The 13,153-nt window shown below is 49.0% G+C and overlaps 1 protein-coding gene across 1 annotated transcript in view; it reads left to right on the top strand.

The window, feature by feature from the left end:
• Positions 1-1,179: 1,179 nt before the first annotated feature.
• The window catches only part of GLDC (glycine decarboxylase), a 48,296-nt gene continuing 36,322 nt past the window's right edge, over positions 1,180-13,153 (top strand). Inside the window, exons 1-2 of the mRNA XM_040417150.1 lie at positions 1,180-1,488; positions 2,516-2,594. Of these exons, the coding sequence (XP_040273084.1) occupies positions 1,249-1,488; positions 2,516-2,594 (319 nt within the window). The 5' untranslated portion in view covers positions 1,180-1,248. The remainder of the gene's footprint in view (positions 1,489-2,515; positions 2,595-13,153) is intronic.

Here is a 13,153-nt window from a genome sequence, read left to right as displayed (position 1 = left end):
GTCTACTTTCTGTTCCTCAGTAGGTATTCTGATAGTGGCTAAACTGACCCTAAAAAACCCCCTCTGTGTCCTCATTCTGATCTACCACGGCCTCGATAACTATTCTGATCTACCACGGCCTCGATAATGGGATGCCAGCATTATAATTTACTATGTCTCCAATGAGTACAAATAATAGCCGCCTAATGGTCACTTGTTAACTTTGTATTTCTTGTACCCCCGCTGGTGGATTTGCGAGGGTTGTATACAACGGGGGGAGGAGTACTGAGCCGTTCCTCTCCATCTATTGGATGGTCCGTTGTTGGGAGTGGCTATTTGCATATGAGGAGTGAGGCGCGGCAGCCGCGCGATGGCCATCATAGTATATAGACTATATATCGGCACTTGAGGGTATAAGTGTCCACTACTTGAACATTATCCGGCCTAGTGGTGGTATAGGTGGTGGTGTCTGAGCCGTAGTCCCTCACCTTGCAGCAGTGTTTATACAGCAATATTTTGCTGATCACTCTGCTGTCTTGTCTCTCAGGCACTTTCTTGAAGCTGAAGTTTGTTGGTCTCTCTGGAGAATGTCATTCCCAGGAGAAGGAGCTTAAGCAGGTGCTTCGTCTCCTCTCCTTAGCTAGAAAGGACTCCCAATCTTCTTTGTTTTGCAGACAAGAAAAGGCATTTCTATGAGGCGGGATGCACACGAACCCATCCGTATTTTGTGAATCTGCAATTTGCAGATCGCCAAACCTGGACGTTTGCCAGCTCCGTGCAGGTGAACGGAACATTTCTGCGACGTGGGAAGGCAACCTTGTGGATTTCCTACAGACTTTACCAATCCTGCCCTATTGTGTCACTCACTGCTCGCCCTTTGTGTGGGGTGACTTCTGAGGAAAGTAGAAGAGTGCTGAGGCACAGACCAGCCATGTGGAGCACGCACTGACTGCTGGGCGGAGAGGAGCAGAGTCCGGTGCGGGGAGTTGGTCCTGCCGTCCTATGGGGCAGTGGGAGTAGACGGGTGTTATATCAGCACGTGTTGGCCGGACGGGCGTTCTGCAAGCCACGCACTTTCCAGCTCGCACCACTCCGGTAACGGGGGCTTGGCTCCACGTCAGCTGCTGTCGCCAAGCTGATTGGCGAGGACGGACATAACGAGGGGGCGTGGCCATGTGCGGCTGGTACATCAGTACAAAGTGATGCGCAGGTGATCGACACACTGCAACTTTCTTGTGAAGTGTGAGGCAGGCATCCGGTGCTCCCGCCATGCAGAGCTGCACGAGATCCTGGGGGCTGCTGTGCCGCTCGGTGAAGCTTGGCTGCCACAGGAGAGCCGCCTGGCACCTCATCCAAGGGGCATCCAGGAGCAGCAGTAGCCGGGTGCCAGCGGCGTCCTCCCGGAGGCAGATCGAGCTGCTCTTCCCCAGGCACGATGACTTCTCCGAGAGGCACATCGGACCTGGAGACAAGGAGAAGAGGGAGATGCTCCAAGCTCTGGGGCTAGAGGTGAGTGGCTTCTTCTAGCCTGTCCTCTAGTATTCTCTGGTATCAGCCACCCCAGTCTGCTCCGATCACCCCCTCTCACAGCTCCTAATAGACAATGATTGTATTATCCATCCTAAGCTCTTTATTGGGGTTAACCCTGTGATGTCACACATCCCTCTCCAGCCTCATTCGCTTTAAACTGGTTCTATCCAGGCAGTTCTGGATGCTGTGCCTCCATACCGAGGAATGTTCAGCCCTAAGGCTCCATTCTGCAAATTGCGGATCCGCAACACACCCGCCCGGCACCCCTATAGAAATGCCTATTCTTGTACGCAAGCTGCGGACAAGAATAGGACATGTTCTATCTTTTGCGGACCTGAAGATCGGGGCCGCGCTCCGAAAATGCGGATGCTGACAGCACACTGTGTGCTGTCCGCATCCATTCCGTCCCCATAGAAAATGAATGGGTCCGCACCCGTTCCGCAAAATTGCGGACCCATTTGCGGACGTGTGAATGAAGCCTGAGGCTACTGTATACGGAGGGACTCCAGTCACCAGTGCATGCCCTACAGGCGTCTTTACTGTTGGCCCCTCCCTTGGCACCCTGTGGGTATACAGAGGGAATCCAAGTAATGAAATATTGAGGCACTCCGGTTGGAAGTTTTGCAATTCAAGTATATAGTTTTATTTCATATTTTCTGCAAAAAATATGAAATAAAACTATATACTTGAATTGCAAAACTTCCAACCGGAGTGCCTCAATATTTCATTACTTGGATAACGGCCTTCATTGGCACCGGTGACACCTTTTTGAACTGAGTGCGGTTCCTTACTTTACTACAGATACAAAGGGAATCCAGTCACCAGTGATGCATTGTATGCCCTACAGGCTTCTCTACCATTGACCCCTCCCTTGGCACCCTGTGGGTATACCTCTTCAGTTTCATCTGTGCATAGTTTTTCCAGTTATTCGACTGATTGGTATTTCATTATTAAACTGAGTATAATAGAAGGTCTCATATAATTTTATTTTTTTTCTTCCTATCAGAGCATTGATGAGCTGATTGATCAGACAGTCCCCGCAAGCATTCGACTGTTAAGACCCTTGAAAATGGATGACCAAGTCTGTAAGTTAAATCCTGATGCCCACATCTCATAATTTTTCTACATCCCTTGTCAAAGACCTTGCTGAATGTGCAAAGTATCCCCTTGAAATACAAATGGTGGGGGGCATCCTTGGGGGGGGGGTATGGAACACTCGTCATGGCATCCTTGGGGGGGGGTATGGAACACTCGTCATGGCATCCTTGGGGGGGGTATGGAACACTCGTCATGGCATCCTTGGGGGGGTATGGAACACTCGTCATGGCATCCTTGGGGGGGTATGGAACACTCGTCATGGCATCCTTGGGGGGGGGATGGAACACTCGTCATGGCATCCTTGGGGGGGTATGGAACACTCGTCATGGCATCCTTGGGGGGGGGGGGGGGGGTATGGAACACTCGTCATGGCATCCTTGGGGGGGGGGGGTATGGAACACTCGTCATGGCATCCTTGGGGGGGGGGGGGGGTATGGAACACTCGTCATGGCATCCTTGGGGGGGGGGGGGGTATGGAACACTCGTCATGGCATCCTTGGGGGGGGTGGTATGGAACACTCGTCATGGCATCCTTGGGGGGGGGGTATGGAACACTCGTCATGGCATCCTTGGGGGGGGGGTATGGAACACTCGTCATGGCATCCTTGGGGGGGGGGGTATGGAACACTCGTCATGGCATCCTTGGGGGGGGGGGGGTATGGAACACTCGTCATGGCATCCTTGGGGGGGGGGGGGTATGGAACACTCGTCATGGCATCCTTGGGGGGGGGGGGGGGGTATGGAACACTCGTCATGGCATCCTTGGGGGGGGGGTATGGAACACTCGTCATGGCATCCTTGGGGGGGGTGGTATGGAACACTCGTCATGGCATCCTTGGGGGGGGGGGTATGGAACACTCGTCATGGCATCCTTGGGGGGGGGGGTATGGAACACTCGTCATGGCATCCTTGGGGGGGGGGGGTGGTATGGAACACTCGTCATGGCATCCTTGGGGGGGGGGGGGGTGGTATGGAACACTCGTCATGGCATCCTTGGGGGGGTGGTATGGAACACTCGTCATGGCATCCTTGGGGGGGGGGGGTATGGAACACTCGTCATGGCATCCTTGGGGGGGGGGGGTATGGAACACTCGTCATGGCATCCTTGGGGGGGGGGGGTATGGAACACTCGTCATGGCATCCTTGGGGGGGGGGGGGGTATGGAACACTCGTCATGGCATCCTTGGGGGGGGGGGGGGGTATGGAACACTCGTCATGGCATCCTTGGGGGGGGGGGGGGTATGGAACACTCGTCATGGCATCCTTGGGGGGGGGGGGGTATGGAACACTCGTCATGGCATCCTTGGGGGGGGGGGGGTATGGAACACTCGTCATGGCATCCTTGGGGGGGGGGGGTATGGAACACTCGTCATGGCATCCTTGGGGGGGGGGGGGTATGGAACACCTCATGGCATCCTTGGGGGGGGGGGGGGGGTATGGAACACGGAACACTCGTCATGCCAGAATTTTGGACTAGACCACCACTCTGAAATTTCACTGAAAACCCACCATCAGGTGCGTCCTTTCTACTTCCCATTCATTTCAGTGAGAGCCAGCGCTGAGGGTCACCGAGCAGCAGCTTAAAGCCGCGGCCATGCTGAGAAGGGGCAAGTCTGAATTGTTGCTGTACCGTCCATATATCTGTTCTGCTGTGACATTTCTTCTTTTAACTGGATGATAAGTGTTTGTGGTGTTCTTACTGATGACCTATTTACAGGATGGTCCATCAGTATCTGACTGGTGGTGGTCTGTCACCCAGCCACCCCTACTGATCAGGTGTGTATAGGAGCGGGGACCTCCGGTGAATACTGTGGCCTATTCCTAGGTCAGTGACATCATGCTGATTGGTCACATGGCCTGTCGCAGCTCAGTCCCATTCAAGCTAATGGGGCTGAGCTGCTATCCAATGGCCTCTTAAAAGAGCTGATTAGATCACCTAAAGATTGGCCATCAATAAAACACCTGGAAAACCTCATTAAAGGGAACCTGTCATATCCTTTAGGGCTCATGCTCACAAACTTATATATTTTTGTCTGCATCTAATATTTTTTGTTTTGTGGTCTTGATTGATGGCCTCCCCTGTATGAGTTTGCATACAGAGATGGTAGGACCACCTGCTGGGCTTCTGAGCTCAGAATGATTCTTATGATTGGCTTGGACCCCAGTCGATCAGACAGTTATCCTCTGTACGGTTCGTATAGTAGCATTAGAACACACGATTCATGAAGGACTTATGTTCTACCGAGGTGAAGATCTTTTCTGAAATGAAGTGCTGTCTCTGGTCCTTCTCCCACGTAAGATCACAGTTGCTTAGCAATTAATCCAGATATGTGGCTAAATAGTGTTAGGTCAAGTGACCCCTGACAGTGCTCTGTTTGTTCCTGCTGACCTATTATTGAGTTTCGGACTAAATCCTTTTGTTTAGCTGGTTTCTGTACTGAATGTCCTCAGCATAGCTTGTACCCAGTAGCGTCCCCCCCCCCCCCCCCCTTTCTTCTGGTATTTATGGACTTTCCTATTGCTGTATAGTTGCTGGGGCTCGTTACAAAGTGCAGATATAATTGTTTTTAAGGATGGCATTCTTTTTTTATACTGTCACAACCTCCTAGTGGATTCCTGTGTGCTTGGGTTGAAGGACTTGGTGCGGTCCATTGTGTTCATAATGATAAGCTTTACAATCAGGGATTCACGTACAACCAGAGTCATAAATAACATGGCAACAACTGAAACCAGAGGAACAAGGGACCTTCTCACAAGAGCTTACAATCTGAGGAAATAAGTGTGTGATACAAGGTAACAACTGCTTGATTTGTTCGATGGTCGAGATATCTTAACACAATAGAGTAGATGTTGTCATCACTTTAACAATATCAAGCTGTATGAGTCAGCAGCCAATATCTTTAGAGCTTCTGTGGTGGATGTAGCTGAATGATGGATCAGACTTTGAAGGATAAGTTTGAAGTGGAATGGAGAAGGAGATTAGGGAATGCAGTAGTCCATCCTACAAATGTGTTTTTAGGAGAGTCTATAACTGGATGATGTGAATTAACCTAATGGCTTGGGGTCAGTGGTTCCAGAGACCTGGTGCAGCTCAGGAGACGGGAGTGAGAGGTTTGCATTACGATGGTTGTTGGTCAGAAGTCATTAGTTGAATGGAAAGCATGGGTAAGATGGGAGACAGAAAGGAGGGAAGAGATGTAGAGGGTGCAGCACTGTGGAGAGCTTTGTGGGTAATTAGAATGAGAAGTTTACATTGAATCCTGTACAGCAACCAGTGCAATGATTGGTACAGGAAGGGAGGCGTCAGCGTAGTGGTTAGACAGATAGGTGAGCCTGGCTTCTGAGTTCATGATAGATTGGAGAGAGTAGAGTCTGGTGAGGGGGAGGCCAATTAGTCATGTATGTTTATCCCTAAATCTTAACTACCTAGCGAACAATGTGCTGAGCTAATCAATCTGATGTCCATCTCCACCATCAATAATGGAGATGGCAGTGATTGTTTTGAGCTCGCAGTCCTTTGTCTTCAGTTTGCATACATTGTGACTGTTAAGTGCAGCAATCCCTAACCGCCGGGCTGCGGCCCAGGAAAATTGTTTGCCGGGCCGCGGCAGTACAGAGGAGCGGAGACGCCAGGCGCATGCACTCTCTTGACGCGCACATCACACACAGTGCGGACGTACAGCAGTAAGGAAGGAGAGCGTTCCTTCCAAGTGTGATTCCGGCCAGCCACTGCCATCAATGAGGAGGGGAGGGACTGTGGCCACTGTGCCAGCAATGATGATTAACCAGAGGACCTTTCATGGGTCCGGCCTTTATTAAAGGGGTTCTGCACTTTCATTTAACTGATGATGTATCCTCTGGATAGATCATCAGCTTCTCATCGGCAGGGGTCCGAACCCGGGACCCCCGCTGATCAGCTGTTTGAGAAGGCAGCGGCGCTCCAGCAGCGCCGCGGCCTTCTCACTGTTTACTGCCGGGCCGCCAGCCCACTGACGTCATGACTAGTATCAACTAGCGTGTTCGCGGCTAAGCTCTGTTCACTTGAATGGAGCTTAGCCGCGCCCACGCTAGTTGATACTAGTCGGGCCGGTGGTAAACAGTGAGAAGGCCGCGGCGCTGCTGGAGCGCCGCTGCCTTCTCAAACAGCTGATCGGCGGGGGACCCGGGTGTCGGACCCCCGCCGATCAGAAGCTGATGATCTATCCAGAGGATACATCATCAGTTAAATGAAAGTGCAGAACCCCTTTAACTAAGTAGCAGGACATGTAGAGCGGCGCCCAGTGATCTCCCTGCACTTACTATTATTCCTGGGCGCCGCTCCATTGTGCTGCTGTGGCCCCCGTTACATTCTCCCGCACTGTATGCTAAGTACCGGGATGGGAACACCAGGGAGGATACATCAGCTTCTCTCCCTGGGCGTTCCTTCTCCCTGGCTGTAGCGCTGTCCAATCGCAGCACAGAATGTCAGCCAGGGAGAAAAAAAAAACTCTCCCTCTCCCTGGCTGTGACGCGCTGCGATTGAACAGCGCTACAGCCAGGGAGAGAAGCTGATGTCTCCTCCCTGGTGTTCTGATGCTGCTACTTGGCATACAGAGTGAACGGAGCGGCGCCCAGAAATAAGTGCAGGGAGATCATTGGGTGCTGCTCTACATGTCCTGCTACTTGGTTAATAAAGTATGGACCCATGAAAGGTCCTCTTACAGATACAGGAGGTGGATGCGGCACCTAAGGGGTTAACTGCCGCTGATCCCAGCTCTCTTTCAGAGGTCGGGTGCCGGCTATGTGATTCTGCCTCTTGTATCTGTATTAAAGGTTATTTATCATTGGTGGCGCAGTGCAGCCCCCCCCCCACACACACACACACACACACACACACACACACACACACACACACCAGTATTAAAATCGTTAGTAGCAGTGGCCACAGGGTCCCCTCCTCTCCTCCCCATCAGTGGCAGCTTCTGATCGGAGCCCCAGCAGTGTAATCCTGGGGCTCCGATCGGTTACCATGGTAATCTCCCTGCTGCTGTGTGTACTCTGCACAGGGCAGCAGGGAGAGTGTGAGATCCTATTCACCCTAATAGAGCTCTATCAGGGTGAATAGGACAAGGGGTTAAAAGATCCCAGGTTCTAGCCCCTAAGGGGAGAAATTGTTAAATAAAAAGTAAAAAACAAACATTAAGTATAAATCACTCCCTTTCTAAATTTTACATCTAAAATATATAAACCATAAAACACATTGCCACGTCAAAGTCCAAACTATTAAAATATAAAAAAAAATTCCTCTGTGGTGAGTGCTGTAACAGAAAAAAATAAAAGCCCCCCCCCCCCTTCACCCGGTCCCTGGGAAAATTGTCTTGCATTAAACTTTTTTACTACTGGCTGCAGTTAGACCCTGGCTCAACGTGTTTCTGGTTAAAGAACCTCATCAGGAGCGCTATCAGTGTATCTGCCAGTGTTGCCTATATCACTACAGACAAACCTAAAAGTGAGCACGCCACCGCTCACATATGGCAGCGCTCCCAGCACTAGGCAACCCTGGCAGTTAGTGATGGGGCTCCTGATGAGGTTCTTTAACCAGAAACACGTTTATGATGTATTTCTGTTAGTCAGTGGTGAGGGACTTTGGTCATGATATGGGGGCGTTTGTAGGATAGAAGGCGGGTACTGGTTCATACTGAGGGTGAGGGCAGTATTTACCGATAGGATACTATATAGTCTGCATCCCAACCCAGTACGCAACAGTGTTAGTACATTGTTATAGGTACCCGGCTGGATCAGCAGAGAGGATCATGTGCTGCTTCTAATATCAAACATTGTCAGTATATTGATATAGGTACTCGGCGAGATCAGCAGGGAGTACCATAGCCGCTCCTAACTATGGCATTGTATTTCTTATAGATGATTACAAGTGTGGTCCCCTTGATTTTAAGTAAAGATAATAAAGTAGTTTATTTTCATTGTAGCCTCCCTTTAAATAGCTGAGACGCGTTACTTCGGGCTAATTGTCGCTTCCTGCTGTCTTCCTCCATCAGACTTGTCCCCCGCTGCTCATTCCTCTCCCGTGTAATTGTATAGGAAGCACATTGCAGCTGGAGTGCAAACTTTAAACCTATTTAGCTTAGTTTGTGACCAGTTCAATCTGGCTGGCTCAGGATGACATCAGTGGGATGCAGAAGCACAGCGAGTCTGAACCTGGAGATTACCACATTGGACTTATGCCTTTTGTGTCTGGTTTTTACAGTTTTTTATTTTATTTTTCTGTATGAGAAATTGCTATTTAGATGTCAATATTGGCAATTTTTTTTTATTTTTTTTTTTAATCGTGCTGTCTGTAAGCTTGTTCAAATCACGCTGCCTCACTTGGCTGTAATTCGAAAGTCTTGATCAGGATAGGATACAACAGCTTTTTGGTGATGCCAAACAGCGAGGTTCCACAGGAGGATAATCTCGGTCACAAAACCACCCCTCTGTAGATATAAAGGTTCAGGCACATAGTGAAGGTCCACCAATGGTAATAGATTTTATTATACTCACAAAGGCATAAAACAGAATAAAATCTCCGTAGTTAGAACACCGCTCGACCCAGGTTTCGCCGCAGCAGCTTCATCAGGATGCTGCCTGTAAGGTTTGCGTTTTCATGTGATGTACTGTTAGATGAATACCTGTCGCCAATGGGGCTCGCAATCTGTGTACTCTGCTAGTGTAAGGTCTATAGAAGCATCAGGTAACTTCAGGTATTATCTAACTCTTACATATATTAATGATCCATCCTTAGACATTGGGGCTCTGACAGTCAGCATCCCCACCCCCACCAATACAGCAGATAAGGGTGTCAGCAGGAATCTCCATGATCTGTTCCAGCTCGCTACAGTCCCCCGGCATGGCCTCTGCAGTGTATGGAGCTTTCTGCTGTGCGGAGAAGTGGGGGATAAACTTTCTTAATGGGACAACCCTTTAGCGATGTTCTCTACCTAGGAGAATTAAAAGCTTGAAGTAGGTGCAACAAGGAGTTTTAGGCCTCTTTCAGATGGGCGTTGCGGGTATGTTGTAATGCGTTTTGCACGCGCGTGAGGAAAAACATTGTAATGCGTTTTGCACGCGCTTGAGAAAAATCACGCATGTTTGGTACCCGAACTTCTTCACAGATGTTTGGGATCAGTGTTCTGTAGATTGTATTTTCCCTTATAACATGGTTATAAGGGAAAATAGCATTCTGAATACAGAATGCATAGTAAAATAGGGATGGAGGGGTTAAAAAAAATAATTTAACTCCCCTTAATCCACTTGATCGCGCTGCCGGCATCGCTTCTGTCTTCTTTCTTTGCTGTGTGCAGGAACAGGACCTGTGGGTCTTTTACCATGGTGATGGATCATGTGATGACCGGAGTGACGTCACCACAGGTCCTGTTCCTGCACACAGCAAAGAAAGAAGACGGAAGAGATGCCGGCAACGTGATCAAGTGGATTAAGGGGAGTTAAATTATTTTAAAAAAAAATAAACCCCTCCAGCCCTATTTTACTATGCATTCTGTATTCAGAATGCTATTATTTTCCCTTTATAACCATGTTATAAGGGAAAATAATAATGATCGGGTCTCCATCCCGATCTTCTCCTAGCAACCGTGCGTGAAAATTGCACCGCATCCTCACTTGCTTGCGATTTTCACACAACCCCATTCATTTCTATGGGGCCTGTGTTACGTGAAAAACGCACACTATAGAGCATGCTGCAATTTTTCACGCAACTCACAAGTGATGCGTGAAAATCACCGCTCATGTGAACAGCCCCAAAGAAATGAATGGGTCGGGATTCAGTGCAGGTGCCAAAGACTGGCATTATCCCTCCCTATTAGTCACAGTGTAGGCAAACTGGTCAAAATGAGAAGGGGTTTCAGATTAACTGAATGAAAGATGGACGTGACCCTCAGATACCTACACAATGATACCACAATATTGGTAAGGGTCCATTCACATGTCCGCATCCTTTCTGCAATTTTGCAGAACGGGTGCGGATCCATTCATTTTCAATGTGGCCGCAAAAGATGCGACAGCTGTCCACATCCGCACTTCCGTTTTGCAGCCCCGCAAAAAAAAAAATACATGTCCTTTTCTTGTCTGCATTCTTATGATCTAATTTACAGACCTGAACTCACAGCACCCCAGGGATCTGGATGCTGCGAGTTCTGGTCAGTAAACCTGTGGTCACCTGGGACATACATCTGTCATACAGACATGTGACTACAGCCTTAGGGTCCATTCACATGTCCGCAAGTGCTTTGCGGATCCGCAAAACACTGACGCAGGCCATGTCTGTTCCGCATTTTGCGGACAAGAAAAGGTATTTCTATTATAGTGCGGTCTGAAAAATGCGGAACGCACATGGCCTGCATCTGTGTTTTGCGGATCCGCAATTTGCAAAACACTTGCGGACATGTGAATGGACCTTAAGGCTGTGGTCACAGGTCTGTATGACAGATGTATGTCCCAGCTGACCACAGGTTTACTGACTAGAACTCGCAGCATCCAGATCCCTAAGGTGCTGGGAGTTCTGGTCTGTAAATTGGATCATAAATACATCCATAATACGCTTGTGTGCAACTGGCCTAATGTGGTGGTCAGAATATTGGCCCACATTTAGGAATGCACCTTGATTTTTGGTGTAAATCGCAAGAAATGATGGTGGAACTTGGAGACCTGATCTGCCCCTAACAGGAGAGGGGTGTGGCTTTGAGAAGGAGGCGTGGCCTAATATACCACATTGGGAGAGATTTATCGAAAACTGGCTGTTATGGTTTTCCTTTGGAGTTCCTTTGGACAATGGAAGGTGGTATCAGGTTGCTGTGGGCAACTAAGCCAGATATCCTTTACATGAGTTTTGATTAATTCCCCCCCCCCATTGTTTCAAAGTTGTCTTTCCCTGCACCAGATTCCTCATCCAGTCTGAACCCCTGTGATAAATATGGTCCACGTCTAGACAACGGTCTAGGTTTACATAAGTAAATCTTTCCTTGTATTAAAGGGGTTTTGCCATCGCCTAGAATGGGGGCATATCTCTAGGATATGCCCCCATTTTCTGATAGGTGCGGGTCCTAGCGTTATGCCCTCATTGTCTGTGACGGGAATGCCCCTTTTAAATCTGATTTTATTATTGACCTCTAAGGGGGTTGTCTTGGATTCTACTGGCAGTGCATCATTTAAGTACGCTTCTATGCAGTCTCATTTATGTCTGAGGAGACCCAAGCTGACTAGATCTGACAGTGCTCTGATTGGATTAGCCCAATGCCAGTGGGCGCTGAGCTGAGAATAAGCTTTCTTAATGAGAAGACATGGCAGTGACTGGGAATACTAGCCTATAAGGGGGGAGGGGGGGGGGGGGGGAGTTAACAAAAGTCTCAAATTATGGCACACGTAATGTTTGCTCTATAATTTGTGACTTAGCACTTTTCTAAAATGGTGAGAAGTGGCTTGGGCTAGTTTCGGCGGGTGAACAGCCTGCCGGATCCGTGTGGCCGGTAGGGCACGCGTGCCGCCGGAGGTCTGCTCCGGCCCCATTGAAATGTCCGTAGTTTGAATAAAGTCATGGTTAGGAAGGAAAATCACATTCTTAATACAGTGCTTACTAAAATGTTGCTTGAGGCGTTTATTTTCCTTGATAACCATGTCTTTAATCAATTTACTAACATCTCTTAGCAACCATGTGTGACAATCACATAGCATCCGCAAGTCAATTCATTTCTATGGGGCCTGCTTTGCGTGAGTAAAACACAGAATATAGAACATGCTGCAATTTTTCACATCCCGCATCACTTGTGCGTTGCAATCGCTGCTCATCTGCACAGCCCCATTGAAGTGAATGGGTCCGGATTCAGTGCAGGTGCAATGCGTTCACCTCGTGCATTGCACCCGTGTGGAGAACTCGCCCGTGTGAAAGGGGCCTTACTGCAAGCTGCTGGCAATTCATTCGTAACTTCTAGTAGAAATAATAACAGATGTATGGCACACTTTAGTTTTAATAGATGCTCCAGAATTTACATGCAAGTGGTTAAAGGGCTTTTGTCACCCCCCTAAAGTCATATTATTATTTTTTGGCTCCTTAAAATCCTTATGCTGCGATCAATATATAGGGCTCTTACTCATTTTCGTTCAGTAGTTTCTTCAAAAAACAGACTTTTATAATATGTAATTTACCTCTCTACCAGCAAGTAGGGCGGCTACTTGCTGGTAGCAGCCGCATCCTCCTTTCATAATGACGCCCCCTCCTCATGTTGATTGACGGGGCCAGCGAACGCGCTCGTCTTCTGGCTGGCCCTGTCTGCGTTCAAAATCTCGCGCCTGCACCGTACCGGTCTTCAGTCGGCGCAGGCGCACTGATAGGAGGACGCTCTCTCGGCTCATTGAGGAAGGAGTGGCCTGCGCCGACTGAAGACCGGTACGGCGCAGGCGCGAGATTTTGAACGCAGACGTGGGGGGGTGACAGAAGCCCTTTAATAAAATAGACCTGTCCGGAGAGGTAACACGTCTACGTTTCTGGTGTACACAGGTC

This window comes from Bufo bufo, chromosome 2 (assembly GCF_905171765.1).
Source record: "Bufo bufo chromosome 2, aBufBuf1.1, whole genome shotgun sequence".
In the NCBI taxonomy this organism is placed as follows: Eukaryota; Metazoa; Chordata; class Amphibia; order Anura; family Bufonidae; genus Bufo; species Bufo bufo.
Note: the sequence above shows the minus strand (reverse complement) of the source record. Positions and strands in the feature narration are given on the sequence as shown.